Below are 21,783 nucleotides of genomic sequence, written 5' to 3' on the forward strand. Positions count from 1 at the left end.
GATTATTGAGGGCATGGGGCAGCAATTCTTGAAGGGTAACTCCACTACAATCATAATGCACATACTCTAGTCCCCTCCTCCTATTCTGAGTGACCACCATTCCTGTACACTTGTGGTCATAGGAAATTCTGCCATAGAGTAGCCTGCCTCCCCACGCTATACACATGCCTTAGATCCACCCACCAGGAAACATCATAAGAAGATGGCACAAGGAACAAGGAAGAGAAAGAAGAAAGGGCGAGAGTCTTGTGGGAGACATCGTACGGCAAGCAGAGATGTACGAATTCCGCATGGATACTGGTAATCATATACAGTACGTCTCAGTGACTTCTCTGAATATAAGTTCTCTAAGTAACTTGTCTCTAGGTTCTTATATAAAAATTACATCAACAATACAATGAAAAATACTGATAAAGAATAGTGATGAGCGAACTTGCCTATCGTTCGGTTTGGCAACGTTTGACCGAACCTGAACGCTTGGCATTTGACTCCCGGAGAAGGCTTAAGGAGTGCCGGAAACATAGATACAGTCATAGATAGGCTAGATCCATGTTTTCCTGGCAGTTATAGGGCTGCATGCAACTTTTCCAGCCGCCAAAGAGTCAAATGCAGAGCATCGGGTTCAGACGAACGATGCTCAACATTCAGCAAGTTCACTCATCACTAATAAATAATTATTTAAAATTCTTCACAAACAGACAGATGAAGGAGTTGAACAAGAACAGTAAAGATGTTGTCTTAACCATATAAAATATTTTGCAGCTGTTTACATGTAGGTTTGTTAGTGGCAAAAGTAGACCGGACCTTAAAAATTATTAAGATCCAGACCCTGAACACAATCAGACCCCAGATCAGACCTTTAAAGAGGACCTGTCACCCCCGTTGACGGGGAGACAGGCTCCTGACCCCCGCTAGAGCCCCTCACACTTGATCGCGCCGGGTCCCACTTCTTCGGCCGGTCCCGGGACTGAGATATCCCTGCGGGAAGCACGCCGTAGAGATGAGTCCGACGCTCATAGAGAATGAATGGTGAGTCCGACGCTCCATTCAATCTCTATGAGCATCGGACTCATCTCAGCGGCATGCGCGCCGGGCTTCCCGCGGGGATATCTCAGTCCCGGGATCGGCCAAAGAAGCGGGACCCGACGCGATCAAGTAAGTATGAGGGGCTCTAGCAGGGGGTCGGGAGCCTGTCACCCCGGCATCGGGGGTGACAGGTCCTCTTTAAACTCATTCAGAACCCAGATCAGACCTTTAAACTCATCCAGAACCCAGATCAGACCTTTACATTCATCCAGACCCAAGATAGGACCCTAAAAACGAGTTAAAGTGTTGCTGCCATTTGTAGTAAATTTTCACTTCATCAGACAGGTCAAAAGTTAATGATTGCACTGGGTCTCACTCCTGAAACCTGGTGTGATCCCCGTGTACAGCCAAGGGAGTGCATGGCAACATATGTCTTTCCCAGGCAACAATCAAATCCAACTAGTTTGCTCCTCAGGCTATGGTCACACGCAGTATGAGACCGGACGTTCTGTGACCCAACTGGGTCACGGAACGGCAGGTCTCAGAAGAGATTATCCCGGCCGGTACTGCAGTACCGTCGGGATGATTGTTAGCGCCACTCAGACCTGATGCGGGCGCATCAGTGCGCGCCCGCATCAGAACTCTCCACAGCACACAATGGAGTGTGCAGCCGGAGCCACACGCTCCATTGTGTGAACTGACATGTCTGTTTTCTACGGTGCCACTACGGGATCCCGTCCGGAGTGTGGCTGGGATTCCCTCATCTTGCAGCACAACGTAAGTACCGCAGAAATCACAGCAGTTGTACCAGCGGCCATGATTTCTGCGGAACTTACATAGTGTGAACATAGCCTTAGACTGTAATGAAGCGTACACGTCAGATTTGACAGCTGGCGAGAGATCCATACTGCCTTACACTCCCCCGGCTGTATCACGGGGTTGCATTGGCTCTTGGCTCAAATAATTTAGCATCTCAAAAGTTTGAAAGTTTGGTTGGTTATGATCTGAGTGTTCAAACCGCGACCGATCAGAATGGAGAAGTCCGTGTGTTGCACATTCAATCCCGGTTCAGCGACATTTTCAGACTGCATAGGTTTGGTCGGCCGCTTAGACTATCCAGGTCAGATAACACAGAGCCAGGAAAGATTTCTCCTGGCGTGTTCTCCTGATCGGTCGCGGTCTGTCATGTCAAAAGTTTCTTGTCATGGCAGGTACTCTTTAAAGGGGTTATCCAGCGCTACAAAAACATGGCCACTTTCCCCCTTCTGTTGTCTCCAGTTTGGGAGGGGTTTTGTAACTCAGTTCCATTGAAGTAAATAGAGCTTTATTGCAAACCGCACCTGAACTGGAGCACTGTGTCAGACTGGAAAGAATACACCACTTCCTGCAGGACATACAGCAGCTGATAAGTATAGGAAGACTGGAGATTTTTAAACAGAAATAAATTACAAATCTATATAACTTTCTGACACCAGTTAATTTGAAATAAAAAGATTTTCACCCTTTCAATTCTATAACAGATATATAATTGAATAATTATTTTTATTTTTTTTTACATTAAGACGACCTACACTAACAATCAAGCAGGCGGCAGAGTCTTCCTGGTCTTTTTGTGAATCTATTCTATATGCGCAGCATCTGTCTAATCCTGTGAGTCAGTGTTAGACCATCTCGGAGACCCCAGCACCCCCACCTTCTCTAAGCTCAGCTCAGGAACTATATAGTTTGGGTTTCCTGTTGTATTATTTAATTTATTTTTGCTTACTTTCTTTGTTGTTGACAGCAATATTTATTTTTTGCTCATTTTCTTTTCTTTTTTTCTGTTTTATCTCATTAACCCTTCTTCGCGTCCTGGTCTAATCTCTTCCTTTTACCTTGCCCCCTTGGCAGCCTATGTTTATCTGTCCTTCTCTATTATATCGGCCCTTTGTCTGCCTCTGTGCTGCATCACCTCTCACACTCACATCAGTGTTTTTCCAGCTGACTGCCGGCGCCTCTCATTGGCCGTTGCCTGGCCACCGATACACAATCAGCCGTATTCACTGTGACGCATCCTCAGCTGTGAGTCATCCGCAGACTTGTTTATTTCTAGCAGTAATTTTTGGCTGTGGTTATTATGTTATAGGCATTTTATAACTATTTATTGTCTCCGTTACATAAGTGTGTGGAGGAATTTTCACATTTCTTACGTGGGTATTTTAACTTAAAGTGTCACTGCCATTTCATGTTTTTTTCCAGACATCAATAGTCCAGGCGATTTTAAGAAACTTTGTAATTGGGTTTATTAGGCAAATATGCCATTATCTGCAATCAAAAAGGCATTCCTCAGGTCCCCCCCCCTCCTTTCTCTCATTCACTGCTCATTATCAGGAAATCTCCACTCTTTTACATCAGTCGGGCCCTGTGTAACCTATGGAGAGGGGAGGAGGGAGATTAGTTGCCAGCAGAGAGCAAAGGATTACACAGTGGGAGCTGTGTGAAAGTCGGTATTCAGAGGTCATAACTGATATCCGGTGATGCAGCTGTAAATTAACTCTTTGTTGTCCTGTTTTGGTGCCTCATCTCCCTCCACCCCCTCCCCTCTCCATAAGAGAACAATGAAGACGGGGGGAGAGCTTCAAACTGCTTTTTCAGCTAATAAACCCAATTACAAAGTTTCTTAAAATCACCTGTACTATTGATTTCTGCAAAAAAAATTTAAAGGACAGTGACACTTTAAGTCTGCATACACCAACTGGGTCTTCTCCAGAGCAGCATCAAAGTCCGCTTACCCAAACAATCAGCACCCTGTACTGCACTGACCACTGATACAGCTGTATAAAGATGGATGTAGGAGATTTTACTTGAAAGCATTCCAGTTGTTTTTATGACCATATCATGCACATTTTCCATCACTAGTCCAATAGCGCCATCTCTTTCATTCCAGCACAGCTGTATCCATAAGTTTTATTACTGTATCTGGGTCATGTGATCACCAGGCTGACCCACAGAAAAATCACTGTGCATAATGTGACCAACCCGGCATGGTCATCTTCATGGATAACCAAACTTCCTGCTGCAAATGGATTGCATGGGTCCAGACTTTGTGACAGGTACACTTTAAGGGTAGCTTTACATGTACCGGAATTGCAGCGGATTTTACGCAGTACTATCATTCTGTTTGGCTTTACATACTCGCAGCGGAAAGTATGTAAAGCCTCATTTCCCTTAACCTGCAGCGGCCCAGTGAATACTTTACCAGTCGGCAGTCCTGGCTCCCTGACGCCCACTCAGCCAATCAGTGCACTGTTCTGCCGCTGCCACTGATTGGCTGAGCGGGATGTCAGAGAGCCAGGAGCCACAGAAGCAGGCCGGAGCCTGGTAAAGCATTCAGCGGGCCGCGGTGGGTTAAGGGGGATGGGGATATACATACTCACTGCTGTGAACTTGCATCTTGAAATCCGCTGTGATTCCGTGTGCAGCTACCCTAAGGGTACGGTCACACGTACCGACTCGCAGCGGAATTCTCGCTGTGAGTTTAGCAGCGAGATCCGCTACGAGGTAAGGTCCTGGCAGACCCCTGGGACTACATACTAGTATGTAATGCAGCCGCCCCCTTAACCCCTTCGGCTCCCGCTCTCTGTATATATTACCTCTGTCCTTGCTGTACAGGGTCCCGGCGTCCTGCTCTCCCACCCAGCCAATCAGTGTGTTGTCCAGCCGCAGCCACTGATTGGCTGGGTAAGAGAGCAGGACGCCGGGACCCCGTGCAGCGAGGAGAGAGGTAATGTATACAGAGAGCGGGAGCCGAAGGGGTTAAGGGGGCGGCTGCATTACATACTCTTTCAGACCGCTGCCAGTATGTAGTCCCAGGGGTCTGGCAGAACCTTACCTCGTAGCGGATCTCGCTGCAAAACTTGCAGCAAGATTTCCGCTGCGAGTCGGTACGTGTGAACGTACCCTAAAGGTGTTTTATAATGCACCTGGGACCATCAGAACTTTTGGCGATGTGCTATGCGGACAGGAAATGACCGGAAGTCACAAGATGTCATGATAAAAAAAAAAATAAAAAAAAAAACAGCCGCAGGCCCCGGGGACGGGTAAGTATACCGCGCCATTTTACCTCTGCAGCATCATAAAATAGACATTAACCCTGCACAACCCCTTTAAGGAAGTGGTCTGTCCTGGGTCAGCTGACTTCCTGTGAACTGCTGGATGATGTCACCACCTATATATAGTAGTTATACTCCTCCCTTGAAGCTGATTTCACAAAGTTCGCTGGGTTTTTCCTAAAATCATGTTAAAAACGTGTCTTTTTTTTATAACCCTGAGCATGATGCATTGTCCTCTGCGAGTAACCAGATGGGAGTGTAATAGGGTATTACGTTACAGTGCATTATAACACAACAGCTTCCTATACTTCACAATAAGATCACAGGGCGGGATGTTCTACGCCAGTCATGTGACCACGGTGCCGCGTGCCTACCGCAGCAGGGACACGTCACGTCTATATTGTCAATTCTTTCTCTTGAATTTTTCATTTCTGGTTACCTCTATAACCAGTAAAGTTGTGGTCACCCAGCTCTCCCTGTCTCCTGAATGGCTAATCTGCCTAGTAAGACTTAGATACTTATCCTGGTGGTGTATCTAATAGGACATGTCAGGAGTCTGCACACCACTGCCCCCACCTGGTCACCTGTAGTCCTAATGCCAGTACATCTGCTGCAAGAGAACCACAAGTCACAGCTGCACGAGGTTCAGGCACACAGCAGACAGCTCACCACTTGGCTACTCACTAGCTGCGCGATCTGACGCCTCTTGTCCTTCCGACGCTCCGTACGATGACGTCAGGGCAGAGAAGTCAGTACTGTTGAGGGCGGAAGTGGATTGTAATTCCGCGTCCGACCTCCGATACGTGTGACAAAAAAGTGTCACAAAATGTAAAACCTAATAAATGTATAAAAAGAAAGAAAACACACAGAAATATAGAGGGAAAAAATAAACAAAAAGGTTCTGGCAGCGGTGGGATTCGAACCCACGCCCCCGAAGAGACTGGAGCCTTAATCCAGCGCCTTAGACCGCTCGGCCACGCTACCTGACTGAGTGGTGTGGATTGTACAGTCAGTGAATGACTACCATGGCTGTGCTCTGAGGGCGGGAAACCTGTGAGGAGACGGAGCAGGGACCGGGGCTGACGGGGACAAGCGCTGCTTCATCTGTAATCTGCCTCCTCAGGAAGGACATGGAGGTGATCTCTGCGCCACAGGGGGCGCTATTGGCCTTTGTAGATCGCGGTGTAGACGGAGTGGGGAGCAGAACGGCTTCCAGAACCGGCGGCGATGCGCTGAGGGGAAAGTGATGAGGTGAGGAGGAATCTTTGGCGCCAAAGAGGCTGCGGTGAGGCAGAACGGGGGCATGACTACTGTGTGAGGTAACATTACTGTATGGGGGCTATCCGCTGTGCTGCTCGGGGGCTTACTGCTGAGGTGAGGGCAAATGGGGCAGGACTCCTCTATGTGGAGGCTAAAGGGGGGATGTGAGGGCAAATGGGGCAGGACTCCTCTATGTGGAGGCTAAAGGGGGATGTGAGGGCAAATGGGGCAGGACTCCTCTATGTGGAGGCTAAAGGGGGGATGTGAGGGCAAATATGGGGCAGGACTCCTCTATGTGGAGGCTAAAGGGGGGATGTGAGGGCAAATATGGGGCAGGACTCCTCTATGTGGAGGCTAAAGGGGGGATGTGAGGGCAAGTATGGGGCAGGACTCCTATGTGGAGGCTAAAGGGGGGATGTGAGGGCAAATATGGGGCAGGACTCCTCTATGTGGAGGCTAAAGGGGGATGTGAGGGCAAGTATGGGGCAGGACTCCTCTATGTGGAGGCTAAAGGGGGGATGTGAGGGCAAATATGGGGCAGGACTCCTCTATGTGGAGGCTAAAGGGGGATGTGAGGGCAAGTATGGGGCATGGCTACTGTGTAGAGGTGAAAGTGGGGCACATTACTGTGTGTGAGACAACAGTGGGGGTACTAGCTACTGTGTTAGGGCTAAAGGGTAGAGCTTCTACTATTGGGGGGGGGGGGGATGGGGGAGGCCTACTATAGTATGGGGGTACATATGGGGGATGTCCTATTACAGTGTGGGGGCACAAATGGGGGGTGGTTCCATTATTATATTGCAGCTGGAGAGAAGTTTCTGAGTTTGCTCCAAAGTCCAGTAACGTATAATGTGTGCCCACGAGCTAGGATATGTAGGGTGAGGATTGATAGGCTACGGTATGCAGCATAGGGGTGCAAAGAGCTATAAAAAAGTACAAGGATAATCCACAAGAGGAGGTAAAGAAGCTTGCACTCACCAAAAAACGCTGCGGTATAAGTCCGTTTTATTCCGTCTTGATAGACATGAGTGGGGAGGGGAAGTGAAAGCAGGGGCGTCCAGTGGGTACAGCCACTGGATGCCCCTGCCTTCACTTCCCCTCCCCACTCATGTCTATCAAGACGGAATAAAACGGACTTATACCGCAGCGTTTTTTGGTGAGTGCAAGCTTCTTTACCTCCTCTTGTGGATTATCCATTATTACATTACTGTACTGTGTGGGACTTGAATGGGAGCACTAACTACTGTGTAGGGGCACTATGGGGAAAACATAAGGAGTTTGCTGGAAAAGTGGAGAGTCTAATATGTTTGTCCGGAAAACTCTGCAGGGAAAAGTTGTGGCTGAAAGATATCACCATGGTGGAATGGAGAAGAAAGGGAAAAACAAAAGACTTCAGGAAGAAGCCCCCCGCCACTCACTGGATGTAACTGGACTGTAGTCACTTATCCTGTCTGCAGGACATGATGTATCACATCTACCGGAGAACCACAGGTAGCAGACCACACCATTCGTTATTATTACTTGGGCAATCAGGCTTTGTGAAAGAGCATCATGTGACGTTCAGTTTAAATTATGCCAATTGAGCTCCTTTACTTGAGACATCAGTAGGAATATCTAACAAAAAAAAAAGAGCTTGACCCTGACATGCCGACTTTGTTTTATGAGGTCATCCATGCCTATCACATATGGCTCAGGATGGCGATCAAGGTGCTGGAGGCCCATATAATGATTGGCAGCAGGTCAGAGTTTGTGAAGTCATGTACTGTAATACAGGACTGCCATAATTAAAGGGAAGCTGTCACGCTGGGGACCAAGGGAAAGTGCACTAAAGCCTGTAATAAAGATTTTCATACTTACCCTCCTGGTCCCGGTAACATTCTGGATGTCCCATTGCAGAGGAATCCTGATTCTTTTCCTTGTGCCCATTATGCTGATGAGCATAGATGAGTCTGACGTCCATTGGAAATCTGAGACGAGTCCTCTGTATTCATGAGGTCCCGCATCAATGCCGGCGAACCTCACGTTCTGTCCAATCCCACGCATGCACATTGGTGATCTTCTCAGGCGTTCTCTTTCACATGCGCAGTATGACAGAGAGGCTTCAGAGAAACTTCACCTGTGAACCATGCATGCACTAAAGATCATGAACAACATGCAGATGTGAGGTCCGACGGGATGATTTGACATGAATGTCAATCAAGCCGGAGAAGGCTGGGCTTCTGAGTTATCTGCTCTCATTAGCATAATGAGTGCAAAAAAAAAAAGAATTATAGATTTTTCTGCAACAGGACCAAGAAATGCAGCTAGTGATAATTGAACCCTACGTTTTAGTATGCGGCCCTGTGTTACCCTGCTGTGTGCTTCATCTCTGCTCTGCACCATTAATTTTCTTATTATACCCATTCTATAACATCATAAGGCCTGCATGTGACATCATTATATGTTCTATTTTTCTATGGTGTGATACAGTGTATATCACTGTGTGCTATATCCCTCCAGAGGGGTGTTCTCAGAATTTACTAGAGCCGTAGGCCTCATTAACATATTAATAAAATGCATTTTACTTACAACAGCGCATCAAAACGCCATATTAAGGGTAATATGTGCCTCTGTGTCCCCTGTAAGGAGGTCCTAACCTGCTGATTGATTCTTTTTGGGTAGGGCTGGGCAGTTAATCAAATTATTTTGATTAATTTGCCTAGCATTTGTAAATCAATTTAATTTTTTTTGAAAACCGTGAATTCGATTGTGAAAAAAAAAAAAGTGCACTCTGACCTGCAGGGGGAGCATTGGCGCTCCGGGCAAGCTGCTCCTCCTGCAGGTCAGAGCGGGAATATGCACCCGCACCCACGTGATCGCCGCCCTATGCCCGCCCAAACCTACAAGATCGTCGCCAGCCTGCCCGCCTGCAGCAGAACCAGCAGCAACAGTAGCTCGGCACTGAGCAGCTCCTGGGGCAATACTGGAGATTACTGGTGAAAATTCAGCCAGGCACCCTGCCACTCCCCCACCATGTCTACCAAACTAAAACTAGTACTCCCACTACTATTGCTACTACCACCCCCACTCCTGATACTACTACTACTCCCATTACTATGGCTACTACTAAACCCACTCCTAATACTATTACTACTCCCATTACTATGGATGCTACTACCCCCACTCCTAATACTATTACTACTCCCATTACTATGGCTGCTACTACTCCCACTCTTGATACTAGTACTCCCACTACTGCTACTCCCCTTATCTACAACTATACCTCTACTATTACTACACCCTCTACTACTACACACATCATAATTAGCTAAAAAAAAAAAAAAAAAAATCGAGATTGAAATCAGGAATTGAGAAAACATTTTTGAAAATCAAGATTTTTTTTTTTTTTTGCTCATATCGCCCAGCCCTACTTTTGGGATACGTTCACACTGAGGAATAGGCAAGGAATTTCAAGCTGAATCCGTGCTTAAAGGATAAGGCTGGCCAGATTCTTTTTTTTTTTTTTAGCAAGTGCTGGAGAGGATAAAAGAAATAACGTGCTCCCCTGCTCCAGTGCTGGTAGGCGCATACCGCAGGGACGCAGCCTGGGACTAGCACAGGAGAAGGGGAGGTAAGAGCATGTTATTTCTTTTATCCTTCCCTCCCCAACAATTGCTAAAAAAATGGGTCTGGATGAAGTTCCCCTTTAATTTTAAGTGTATTCCACTTGAAATTCCACCTGTAAAATATGTACAGAGCAATGTCTCATTGTGTTCAATGGGATTTCTCCTCTGTTGTTCACACGGTTGAATTTACATGTGGAATGTTATGCCACGGATCTACTTTCTGCCCAAAGAATTGACATGTCAATTCTTTGGGCTGATTCTGCTTGAGAAATCCAATAGAAGTCATTGGGACTTGAATTTTGTGCCAATTCCGCCCGAATTCCACACAAATTCTGCTCCAACTCAAGAATTTTCCTGAGGAAAATTTCCTTTTTAATTCCTTGCCTATTCCTCAGTGTGAACATAGCCTTAAACCCCATTTTTGTACTATTAATTATGTATGTGATTTAAACAAATTGTAGTTTAAACTCTCTTTAACTGAACCGTCTGTTCAATTTTACATGGGGAAAAAGAAAGTTGACCCCGACGTGATTTGAACACGCAACCTTCTGATCTGGAGTCAGACGCGCTACCGTTGCGCCACGAGGTCCTCTGTTGGATACATTTTAATGTACAGTTGAATTTCGACCTTCATGCTGTTATGGCCATCCCTCTTATTTTCTATTACTCTTGTTTACGATTACGTAAAAATCAAAGTGTGAGCAGAAAACGTGGCAGTATTAGAGCTCTGCAGAAACACAAGGTGAAAATGTGAAAGCAAAAAAAAAATTGGGCTCGTCCGGGATTTGAACCCGGGACCTCTCGCACCCGAAGTGAGAATCATACCCCTAGACCAACGAGCCATGTGACTGTCCTAATTATGTCGTCATTTGGCGGATCCAGACTACTAAACAGATAGTGACCGTGACCGTATATGGACGGCGCCTTACTCGGCACATATTTATAGACTCTTTTTTTTTTTTTTTTTTTTTTTTTATATAAACATGTACGTTATAGAGGGATCGTCCAGCACTTGGTATCCTGCTGTGTGAACTGATGTAAAAAGCAGCTCTGGAGCACTCACTTAGTTTGAACATTTTTTTAAAAGAATTTTTGATGTTTTTTTTTTATTATTATTTCTTTTATTTTACTATCTATATTATAAAATAATTCCTGAAATCTTGTAATTTTCATTATGGCCACTAGGCTTAAAACTAAGCGAAAACACCCTGTTCTGTCTGTGATAAGGAGGCGACTGCTGGAAAGCGATCTGTACCGCGTTACAGTGAAGAGTAAGGGTCCATTTTCACTGAAAGATTATCTGACAAATTATCTGCCAAAGACTTGAAGCCAAAGCCCGCAAGACTACTTTTTAACCCAGGAAAATCTTCTCAAAAGTCAGGTGTCGTCTTATAGGGTGGGTGCTGAAAAACTTTGGAACTGGACTGGAGAATCTGTGGTCCCCGCATACGGTTGGGGGAGCTCGAAAACGGCTGCAACCGTACTATGGAGTGACCGTTTAAGGGGCAGAGCAAGCTGCAGGCGTTCGGGGTATGGAAAAAAGAGTTACGGTAGAGTGACGCTGTGCCCAGAAAAACACACTTCTTTCACCTGTCTAGCCCGCCCTTGTATCCTACCGGACTGCACCTCCTTTTCTGCCTCTCAGATCTCACTGCTGTCTGTTTTTTTTTATTCATTTGGTGTGTGTTCAGGGGCAAATTAACTTTACCATAGGCCCCGGGCTTTTCACCAAACCTGGGCCCCCCCGCACTCCGCTGTAACTATGGCAGCACTAGCGCGGTGTATATAGTACAGGATAGTTATTGTCATGATGCCCTGATTTGTGCAAAATTGCAGTAAAAAAACAGCGATTGTTTGCAAATCATGGCAGAACTGTATGCAGGGACAATAAACCAGGGCCCCGGGCTACCTCCTGAAAAGGACCTATTATAATCCACATCTGTGTGTGTTGGAAGAGGGGTAGTCTTATATGGCAAATATATACACAAAAGTCTCTATTTTAACTGGAAAAGTTGGGGGTCGTCTTATACACCGGAAAATACAGTATTTTTCCTCCATATAGATCCTCCCTATTTATGACCTACTGTGCCTGATTCATGCCTCTCGGCCTCATAGTCACCTCCCCTAGCCTGATAATGCACCTTTTTAAAATTACCCCACCTCCATATCTGGTGGTCCTGTGAGTTATTTCCACCATTCTGTCAGCTCTTCATGACCTTTATGTGCATATGAGAAAAGACTGGAGTTCCTAGACTTCTGCATTAGCGATACCCACTATGTTACCCGGGGCCATATCCATTCAGAAGAAAAGGATATTTAGATTTTTTTTCTACTGGGGTTGGAAGTCCATCATTCTACAGTCAATGCTGGAATGGTTATTGAAATTTAATGGCATATAATGGATAGAGGCTTTGTTATGTCTTGATTTAGGCCAGGATAAAAATGGACCTTTCACCTCTTGACCATGGTCGTAGTAGAATGGAGCCCTATAACTAGCAGGCTCATAGATAGGCATCGAGTTCCTCTGTGCTAGTCTCCTCATCCACTAGGACAATGTAAAATATGAATGGTCATTAACACTGCCTATGTACACTTGGGTATCTTAGGTCAGTGACAGTCTTGTGTAAAACCCAAACGTGTGTCATTGACCTTAAAATAACTAAAAATCCACCGACGAGGATGGGATTCGAACCCACGCGTGCAGAGCACAATGGATTAGCAGTCCATCGCCTTAACCACTCGGCCACCTCGTCTATATATAGGCCAATTGGTGGGCTATTCCTTTGATCAAATGATAGCCCATGGCCACAAGTTTGGTTAGGGGCTATGCAGTGTCAAAGATGGGCGGGTTTATTTAAATGAACAGGTGGTCAGCCAATCAGTAGACTCTATGCTAATTTGTAGATGTTAGAGTAAGTTATAATATATTATAATTAAATATTCTTCCTTAATTAGTATATTTAGTGCAGGACTAATAAGTGTGATCACATGAGCCATGGTATTATTATAACATGCATATACTAGTATATGGCCGCTCTCCCTAAGTAAGTCTGGGCGGGGTCGCTGTGTGGCCGCCAGTGGGGAAAATCAATGTTAACATCAGTGAGGTTAATCCTTACCTGTTCCTCCTTATGGAGAAACAGACATGATGAATGGAGGAGGCTGAGTGTGTGATTACCCCAAACTCCTGCACTGCCCTGACTGACAACTCAGGGTGTGTGACATTCTGATTTTAATCTGCTGATGTTCATATATTGGTAAAATAAAAGATATTATTGGAGAATTTGCTTACTCTAATATATTGGGACATCATAGAATGTCTAAAAAAGAGTTAAAAAAATATGACTCCTTTTGTGCTTTAAGATTGTAAATCTCTACATGACCCACTCCACATCTCATGAACTTAATTTAAAGGGGTTATCCTAGATAGAGATGTTCAAATTGCAGAAAATATTAGATTCTATCGAATTCGAACCTTTCCGTACCTTCCGCATTTGATTCCCGATGCCTTCCCGGTCCGTGGGGAAGGGGGAGACAGCCCGATTACCGCCTGGAATTCCGGGATACAGCCTATTACTAGAGATGAGCGAACCGGGTTCGGGTTCGAGTCCATCTGAACCCGAACGATCGGCATTTCATTTGTGGTGGCTGCTGAACTTAGATAAAGCTGTAAGGTTGTCTGGAAAACATGGATACAGCCAATGACTATATCCATGTTTTCCACATAGCCTTAGGGCTTTATCCAACTTTAGCAGCCACCGCTAATCAAATGCCGAAAGTTCAGGTTCGGATGGACTCGAGCATGCTCCAGGTTTGCTCATCTCTACCTATTACCTAGGCTGAATCCCGGAATTCCAGGCAGTACCCGGGCTGTCTCCTCCTTCCCCACGGATCGGGAAGGCATCGGGAATCAAATGCAGAAGGTTCGGAAAGGTTCAAGTTCTACAGAACCTAAGATTTTCTGCTGTTCGATCATCTCTATCCAGGATTAGAAAAATATAGCTGCTTTATTCCAAAGACGTCCTCAGGTTTTGTGTGGTATTACGATGTGGCTTCATTCTCTGTAATGGAACTAAGCTGCAATACCACACACAACCTGAGAACAAGAGTGGCGCTGTTTCTGAAAGAAAAGAGCTATTATTTTTGTAATCCTGGATAACCCCTTTAACGCACAAAAGAAAACGGGTGCTAGCACCGTCCCCTGCTCGTAGTAAACAATATTACAGCCCTTTCAAACAGTCTTGGAAGAGTACTCATGTACCAGTACACCATGGCCGGGTTAAAGAAAATGGGATTATTTAAAAAAAAAAAAAATGACCAGGCTGCCTGATTAAATTAAAAAAGCCGTTACCTACCTTCTTTGTTCCCCCTGCAGCCTCTGTTATCCTGGTGCCCATCTCCGTCGTGTTTCACTTTCTGCTGCTGGGGTCAACACGAGACGTTGCTACCTAGCCAATCACTGGCTGGGGCATATGGAGAAGGCTCCGGAGCCAAGCTCTCTCTATAAGCAGCATTCAGCAGATGATAGGGACTGGTTCCGGTGGTGATTTACCACACACTGGGCAGCCCTGAGTTCTGATCAGGCCCATTATGACATAATCACATGGTTCCATTTGGTTGCCATGGCACCCCAAGCCCTTCTGAAGGCCTTAGGCAGGCAGCACTAGTAGATCACCAATCTGACACTGTAGCTCATTGCACAACAAACAAGTCCTCAGCCCCATAGATGGAAATTAGGGATGGTCCGAACCGGCCGATGTTCTGCAGATTTCCGCTGTCTGCCCGCTCCGTGGAGAGGGTGGACACAGCAGGAGGTCCTCCCGCTATATCCACCCGCTGCACGGAGCGGGCAGACAGCGGAAATCTGATGCTGAGCGTTTGGGTTCATACGAACCCAAACCTCTGCAGGTTCGGATCATCCTTAATGGAAATATTAAAAAAAAATTGGGTTCAGAATATAGATTTTTAAAAAGTTAAAGGGAACCTGTCACCGGGGACGCGGGCACAGAGCCGGTCCCGGGATGAAGATATCATCGCCCAAAGCCTTGCCTGCGCGCTGCTGAGATGAGTCTGACGCCCATAGAGTATGACTTGAGCCGTCATTCTCTATGGGCTTCGGAGCCATCTCAGCGCGGCACGCGCACAGCTTTGGGCGCTGCTATCAAGGGACCGGCTCTAGGAACGGGACTCGTCGGAAAGGGTAAGTATCCAGGGGCTGCACCCGGGGGTCGGCCGGGCTCTGTGCCCACGTCCCCGGTGACAGGTTCCCTTTAAAAATAAAAATTAAATAAAATGGATATTATTGTATTTGTCCGTATCTGCAGAGTAACATGCCGTCTTTACTGGATGGTGAATGGTGAAGGAATGTAATGAAATGAAACCCCAAACATTTTTTTTTATTTCCCCAAACCCAGAAATCACTTTTCCTTGGTCTTGCAGTTCATTTCATGGTAAAATGGTGTCATTACATTTGGCTCGGCATAAAATAAGCCTGCATAGGGCCATGTTGATGGAAAAATAAGAGTCGTAGGTCATAAAAGACGGGGAAAAATTAGAATTGGTGCAGTCCTTAACCCTTTAAGGACATGGCCCATTTTCGTTTTTACGTTTTTGGTTTTTCCTCCTTGTGCATAAAAGGTCATAGCACTTGCATTTTTCCACCTAGAAACCCACATGAGCCCTTATTTTTTGCGTCACTACTTGTACTTTGCAATTACAGGCTGAATTTTTGCATAAAGTACACTGCGAAACCAGAAAAAAATTCAAAGTGTGGTGAAATTGAAAAAAAAAACGCATTTCTTTTATTTGGGGGAAATGTGTTTTTACGCCATTCGCCCTGGGGTAAAACTGACTTGTTATGCATGTTCCTCAAGTTGTTACGATTAAAACGATATATAACATGTATAACTTATATTGTATCTAATGGCCTGTAAAAAATTCAAACCGTTGTTAACCAATATACGTTCCTTAAAATCGCTCCATTCCCAGGCTTATAGCGCTTTTATCCTTTGGTCTATGGGGCTGTGCGAGGTGTCATTTTTTGCGCCATGATGTGATCTTTCTATCGGTACCTTGATTGCCCATATACGTCTTTTTGATCGCTTTTTATTACATTTTTTCTGGATTTGATGCGACCAAAAATGCGCAATTTTGCACTTTGGGATTTTTTTGCGCTGACGCCGTTTACTGTGCGAGATCAGGAATGTGATTAATTAATAGTTCGGGCGATTACGCACGCGGCGATACCAAACATGTTTATTTATTTATTTATTTGTTTACTTTTATTTAAAACCTGGGAAAAGGGGGGTGATTCAGACTTTTATTAGGGGAGGGGGCTTTTTACTATAAACAACACTTTTTTTTTTTTTTTTTACACATATACTAGAAGCCCCCCTGGGGGACTTCTAGTATATACACTTAGATCTCTCATTGAGATCTCTGCAGCATAGATATGCTGCAGAGATCCATGAGATCGGCACTCGTTTACTTTCGGCTGCTGCAGCCGGAAGTAAACGAGTGCCGAGCCGGGGACGGCGCCATCTTGGACGCGTCCCCGGCCGGCATCAGTAACGGAGATCGCTCCTCCGGGACAAGGTCCCGGAGGAGCGATCTCCCCCACTAGACACCAGGGAAACGTTGCCTCCGGTAATCGGAGGCAGCTGTCAACTTTGACAGCTGCCTCCGATTAGCTAATTAGCGGGCACGGCGATCAGACCGTGCCCGCTAATAGCGGCGGTCCCGGGCTACTCGCGGCACCCGGGATCGCGGCACTTCAAAGCGGGGCCGCCGCGCGGCCCCGCTTTGAAGTGCAAGTGAGGACATATGACGTACCGGTACGTCATATGTCCTTAAGAGGTTAAAGGGAATCTGTCAGCTATAATTCATGTTCCAAACTGCTGACACTTTATATAGTTGTTAGGACAAGGAGTCACATGTTACCTTTCATATATCCGTCTGCTCTTCCAGAATGTAGGAAAAATTCTTTCATTCTCTAGTACAAAGAGTAAGGCCCTGTTCACACTACGGTATCGACGTGGAAATTATGTGCGGACTCCGCGCCGAATCCTTCCTGCTATCTGTTTGAATGCGTGCCTCTGCGCCTCTCCGCTCAAAGAATTGACATGTCATGACATTCAGGCAGGATTCGGTGCTGCGCTGGGCTTCCGCACAGAATTTTGGCGCCAATTCCGTAGTTTGACTGCGTTTACACGGAGCAATAAATTTTTTTTTATATGATCAGCGTTTAGACGGAACGATATAATGTTTGAGAAAAATCGTTATTGCGATCGTTTTAAGATTGCTTAAGCCCATCTCTCACATAGGGTGAATCGGTGAAAGATTGTTTACACGAAGCAATCTGCAAATTTTTAGCGAACGGCCAATGACGATGGGAACATGTTGAAAGATCAAAATGAACAAAAAAATAAAAAACACCATACGCACACCTATGGTGTTTTTGAAACAACCAGAACAATCCCATTGAAGTCTATGAGGGAAAAAAAAACGCTGCATGCTACATTTTGGAAAAACTGCCACAGAGCCTGAAAAACGCCAGAGAGGAGAGAAAAACGCCATGTGTGTCAGGCAGAGCATAAACTTCCCTTGACTTCCAGCTAACGTGGCCACTGGTGTTTTTGCAACAACAAAAAAATGTCATGGTGTTTTTATTGGTGTTTTTCCAAGGTTTTAAGGCAGTGTGAAGCCAGGCTTACTCTTTTATACTACAGGATAAAAGTATTTTTCTACATTTTGGAAGCACAGACAGATATTTGAAAGGTGCCTTGACCTAATCGCTATCTAACTTTTAGTCATTTACAGGATGATATATTAGTGAGTAGCACTGACTAGCGCTGCACATATATTACACGTAGCCAGAGATTCACAAAACCTGCAGACACTGCAATAGAGGGGATATTGGTGCTGCACGCTGGCTTATATGACATCATCTTTACATATAGCTGCATAAATAGTTAATACTGGTATCTTTCTGGTTGCCATTATGCTTATACACCCTGAATTATGGATTGTGTCATCAGTTTGTAACATGACAGCTTCCCTTTAAGGGGTTAAACTGGTCTCCGCCAATCAAAGAAAGGTCCTAATATTGCTTTTATACCAGGTCAGCAGGTCAGGTGACCAGTCATAGGCTAGAGAATGTTTGTGGTCCTCCAAATTAAAGGGTTACTTCAGAGGAAAAAATACTATTCAGATTTGTAAATTAATTCTATAAAAAAAAAATAAAAAAAAATCTCAAGTATTCCAGTACTTATCAGCTGCTGTATGTCTTGCAGGAAGTGGTGTATTATTTCTAGTCAGACACAGTGCTCTCTGCTGCCACCATGTCAGAAGCAGTAGAGGTTTTCTATGGTGAGTTCCGGACATGGACAGAGGTGGCAGCAGAGAGCACGGTGTCAGACTGGAAATATTATACCACTGTCTGCAGGACATACAGCAGCTGCTAAGTACTAAAAGAGCTGAGTTTTTTTTAAATAGAAATAATTTACAATCCGTATAACTTTTTTTACATCAGTGAATTTAAAAACCAAACTACCCCTTTAAAAAAAAAACATAAAAAATAGATTACTCCATGCTTATTATGCTGTGAAGTGAAGAGCAATGCATCTAATCTCTGCTGTGCTTCACTCCTGCATCCAGACATGGGATAGGGAATATTGGGGGATAGTATACACTATAAATATTTGGATAAATTATACATCATCTAGCATATTACCCCATGATGAATAAGTATTCACAGTTATTAGTAGTACAAAGAGCATGGGGGGTGGGGGGGTGTTACTTCTGTCCCGTTTCCCATTCTCTTGTCGCAGTGCATCCCGTCCTGCTGTGTGCTAGAAGGATGGGGTTTGCGTCTGTAAAGTGACAGCAACCATACGCATTAGCCCCCTGGACTAGAGGAACACTTATAAGTAAAAAGTATTTAGAAAAACCTTTCTTTTAGCATATAGTAATGATTTTCTACTATGCAGTGATGTTAATTTCCCAGAGGAGCCCTTTTAGTGGAGAGGGAGAGGGTATTGTGTAAGTGGTGATTGATGGGAGAGGAGCAGCGGAGCGGAGAGGAGCAGGCAGTCACCCGGGGGCCGTCTGCTTTCAGGGACTTAATTGTCCCAGTATGCCGCATAGAAGAAAATGCTGCATAGCCCGAGCAACTTACAACTATCATTTCTTATCCAGGTTATACAGAAGTGGAAAAAGCACGGCTACTTGCAAGAACAGCACCACCCCCTGTCCCCAGGTGGTGGGTGGTATTACAATTCAACTGCAGTATTACAATATATACCGCACATGCAGTGACAAATTGTATCTGTGATTAAGATACAAGGGGTTGGCCACTTTATAGTAAAACTGTTCAGTGTACAGTATAAGTAAATGTATGCTGTGCACTTACCGTTGCCTGTGTGCCTCGCAGCGCTGATATCCGGCACCTCTCTCCTCCGGGCTGTCCCGTCCTGGTCTGCATGAAGAATGGAGATTCTGCCTATAACGTGGCGAGTAGTGCTGACCATTGTGCTATTCTGCCTATGTATAAGTGCAGTGAGTACACTTACTAATACTGTACACTAAACATTTTTACTATAAAGTGGCCAACCCCCTTTAAGAGTCCAGCCCTCGCCTCTGCAAAGCCCTGGATGTATGTGACGTCATTGAGAGCTACCTTGTGTCAGAAGCTGGAGAAGAAGGAACTGCAGCAGCACCCCGAACAGCACCCTGCAAGATGTGAGTGTCTTTCCTCATCTCCTTCCCATGCACCCACATATAAATATATATATGTATGTACTTTTAACACAGACTATAGAGTGCTGTCCAGTGCATAGAGCCAGGGACACATATGAACTATCTCGGATCCATACCCTGGACCCACTGCAATTTGCTCTTGTGTCCCAGACATATACTATGCAGGAATACATGTTAGATGCTAGTGACATGCTGCAGTCTATAGATGTATATATGCCCTGCACCCGTCCAATACACTGCACCCATCCAATACACTGCAGTCTATATGTGCACTGCAGCCACCACATACACTGCAGTCTATAAACACGTGCACTGCAGCAACATATCCTGCTTCCGATGAGAAGCCGGTGTCACACCAAACCTCACTGCAATCTGCTGTGGTGTTAAAGTTAAACACACTGCCATGTCATCCATCTACTGTATATTATAGTGCCCAAACTAGATCCTAATCTCGCCCACCTATATACAATGCAAACAACTAGATCCTAATGTCATTCATTTATATACAGTGAATCCTACTTCATCTATATACAAAGTACAGCCAAATGTTACTGTCTATATACAGTGCAACCAAATACACATTACACATCACTAGATATTAGTGCAGCAGTATCCCGGCACCTTGCGCGCAGTCATTCACAGAATGATATATTAGTGAGTAGCATTGACTAGTGCTGTGCATATATTACACATAGCCGGAGAGTCACAAAACCTGCATACACTGCACTAGAGGGGATATCGGTGCTGCACACATGCTTACATGACAACATCTTTACATATACCTGCATAAATAGTTAATACCGGTATCTTTCTGGTTGGAGGGGGGAGGGGGTTGCTTTTATGCTTATGCACCCTGAATTGTGGATCGTGCAGGGACATCTGTATAAATGGAATGCTGCCAATAGGGATACATGTTCTTAAAAGAAGAGACATGCACTACTCATAGGATGCTATAGATCCTGTAACCCCTTCTGATCCATGATGGCTTATTTCCAGTTATAATTCCTTGAGACTGTTGTGTAGGAAGAGCCCAGTGAAGAAGAGGACTAACATTTCTTTCGTTCCCCCTCTGCCCTTAGTGTGTTTTGTCTTACAATAAAGCTTTGGGCCTGTCATCCCCCTGACCCCCCCACCCCCATGCAAATATTCCAGTTCCTCATCACTGTCTGTAATGGTTTGTCTGACCGTTTTTTTACCTAAGTGTGCAGGAATGTTAGCATAGCCTGTGGGACTTTGTATAGTGTAGGTACACCTCTGCTGTATACGATTGTGCTGTGTACACTCTATGTTTTATTATGGTGGGTTGCTATGTAGCCTTCTTTGTGCTGCAGTACCTTGTATGTATTTGATGACGATTGTTAAAAAAAAAAAAAAAACTAATTTCAATTGAAACATTAAATGTATGTATACGAATACAACTATTTCATATCTATTTTCTGGATCAGCAGATGTAAGGTTCTTGAGATAGTCTTAGGCTATATGCACACTGAGTAATTCTCACAGAAAACTCAGTGCGGAATCCGACGCTCGTCCCCGCGCTCCCTCTTCCCTCTCCGCCTGCTCCATGGACTCCATTCTATGGTCGGGCAGATTCTGCTGTCCACCCAAAGAATTGACATGTCATTTCTTTGGGCGGACGACGAAATCCCGCCTGAGCATATAATGGAGCCTATGTGACAGGCGGAACTTAAGTGGGGGTGCGGGGGGAGGAGCGGCGTATTCCACACAGCGTTTTCCGCAAGAATTACTCCATGTGCATATACCCTTACTGTGTATGTCTCTATTTAGCCAGTACTCCACCATGTTACTTGTCATACTATTTCACCTCGGCCTTGCGTGAAGTTCAGTAATGTATCTTGGGACCCCAAACGCAAAAAAGAACAACATTAGGCAACCATTGGTACAAGTTTCATGTGGGAAACCCATCTTCAGACTAGGGAAGCTGAAATGGGCCAACATGCCTACGAGTCCGCAGTATACTCCAAATGGTAAAGAATTCTACGGTATTACTTATTATGGCAGTATGCTCCCGCCATGTCAATAAG

The 21,783-nt window shown here is 45.2% G+C and overlaps 1 protein-coding gene and 5 non-coding genes across 9 annotated transcripts in view; 2 read left to right on the forward strand and 4 right to left on the reverse strand.

Moving 5' to 3' along the window:
• Positions 1–243: 243 nt before the first annotated feature.
• LOC138801469 (vesicle-associated membrane protein 2-like) overlaps positions 244–21,783 on the forward strand; it is a 47,213-nt gene continuing 25,673 nt past the window's right edge. For 2 of the 4 annotated variants that reach the window (XM_069984379.1, XM_069984622.1), the window contains exon 1: positions 244–313. In XM_069984379.1, coding sequence (XP_069840480.1) covers positions 276–313 — 38 coding nt within the window. In that variant the 5' untranslated portion in view covers positions 244–275. Of the gene's footprint in view, positions 314–6,123; positions 6,437–7,704; positions 7,869–19,177; positions 19,721–21,783 lie in introns of those variants that run through there. The other 2 variants (XM_069984452.1, XM_069984542.1) reach the window with 2 other exon arrangements.
• On the reverse strand, positions 6,020–6,101 carry TRNAL-AAG (transfer RNA leucine (anticodon AAG)). The gene has a single exon. It is a non-coding gene; the product is annotated as a tRNA-Leu (tRNA).
• Positions 10,500–10,571, reverse strand: TRNAW-CCA (transfer RNA tryptophan (anticodon CCA)). Its single transcript has one exon. It is a non-coding gene; the product is annotated as a tRNA-Trp (tRNA).
• TRNAP-CGG (transfer RNA proline (anticodon CGG)) lies at positions 10,753–10,824 on the reverse strand. Its single transcript has one exon. It is a non-coding gene; the product is annotated as a tRNA-Pro (tRNA).
• On the reverse strand, positions 12,654–12,735 carry TRNAS-GCU (transfer RNA serine (anticodon GCU)). The gene has a single exon. It is a non-coding gene; the product is annotated as a tRNA-Ser (tRNA).
• Positions 13,079–13,213, forward strand: LOC138781830 (U8 small nucleolar RNA). Its single transcript, XR_011361549.1, has one exon. It is a non-coding gene; the product is annotated as a U8 small nucleolar RNA (small nucleolar RNA).

The sequence above is a fragment of the Dendropsophus ebraccatus genome, chromosome 1, assembly GCF_027789765.1.
Source record: "Dendropsophus ebraccatus isolate aDenEbr1 chromosome 1, aDenEbr1.pat, whole genome shotgun sequence".
In the NCBI taxonomy this organism is placed as follows: domain Eukaryota; kingdom Metazoa; phylum Chordata; class Amphibia; order Anura; family Hylidae; genus Dendropsophus; species Dendropsophus ebraccatus.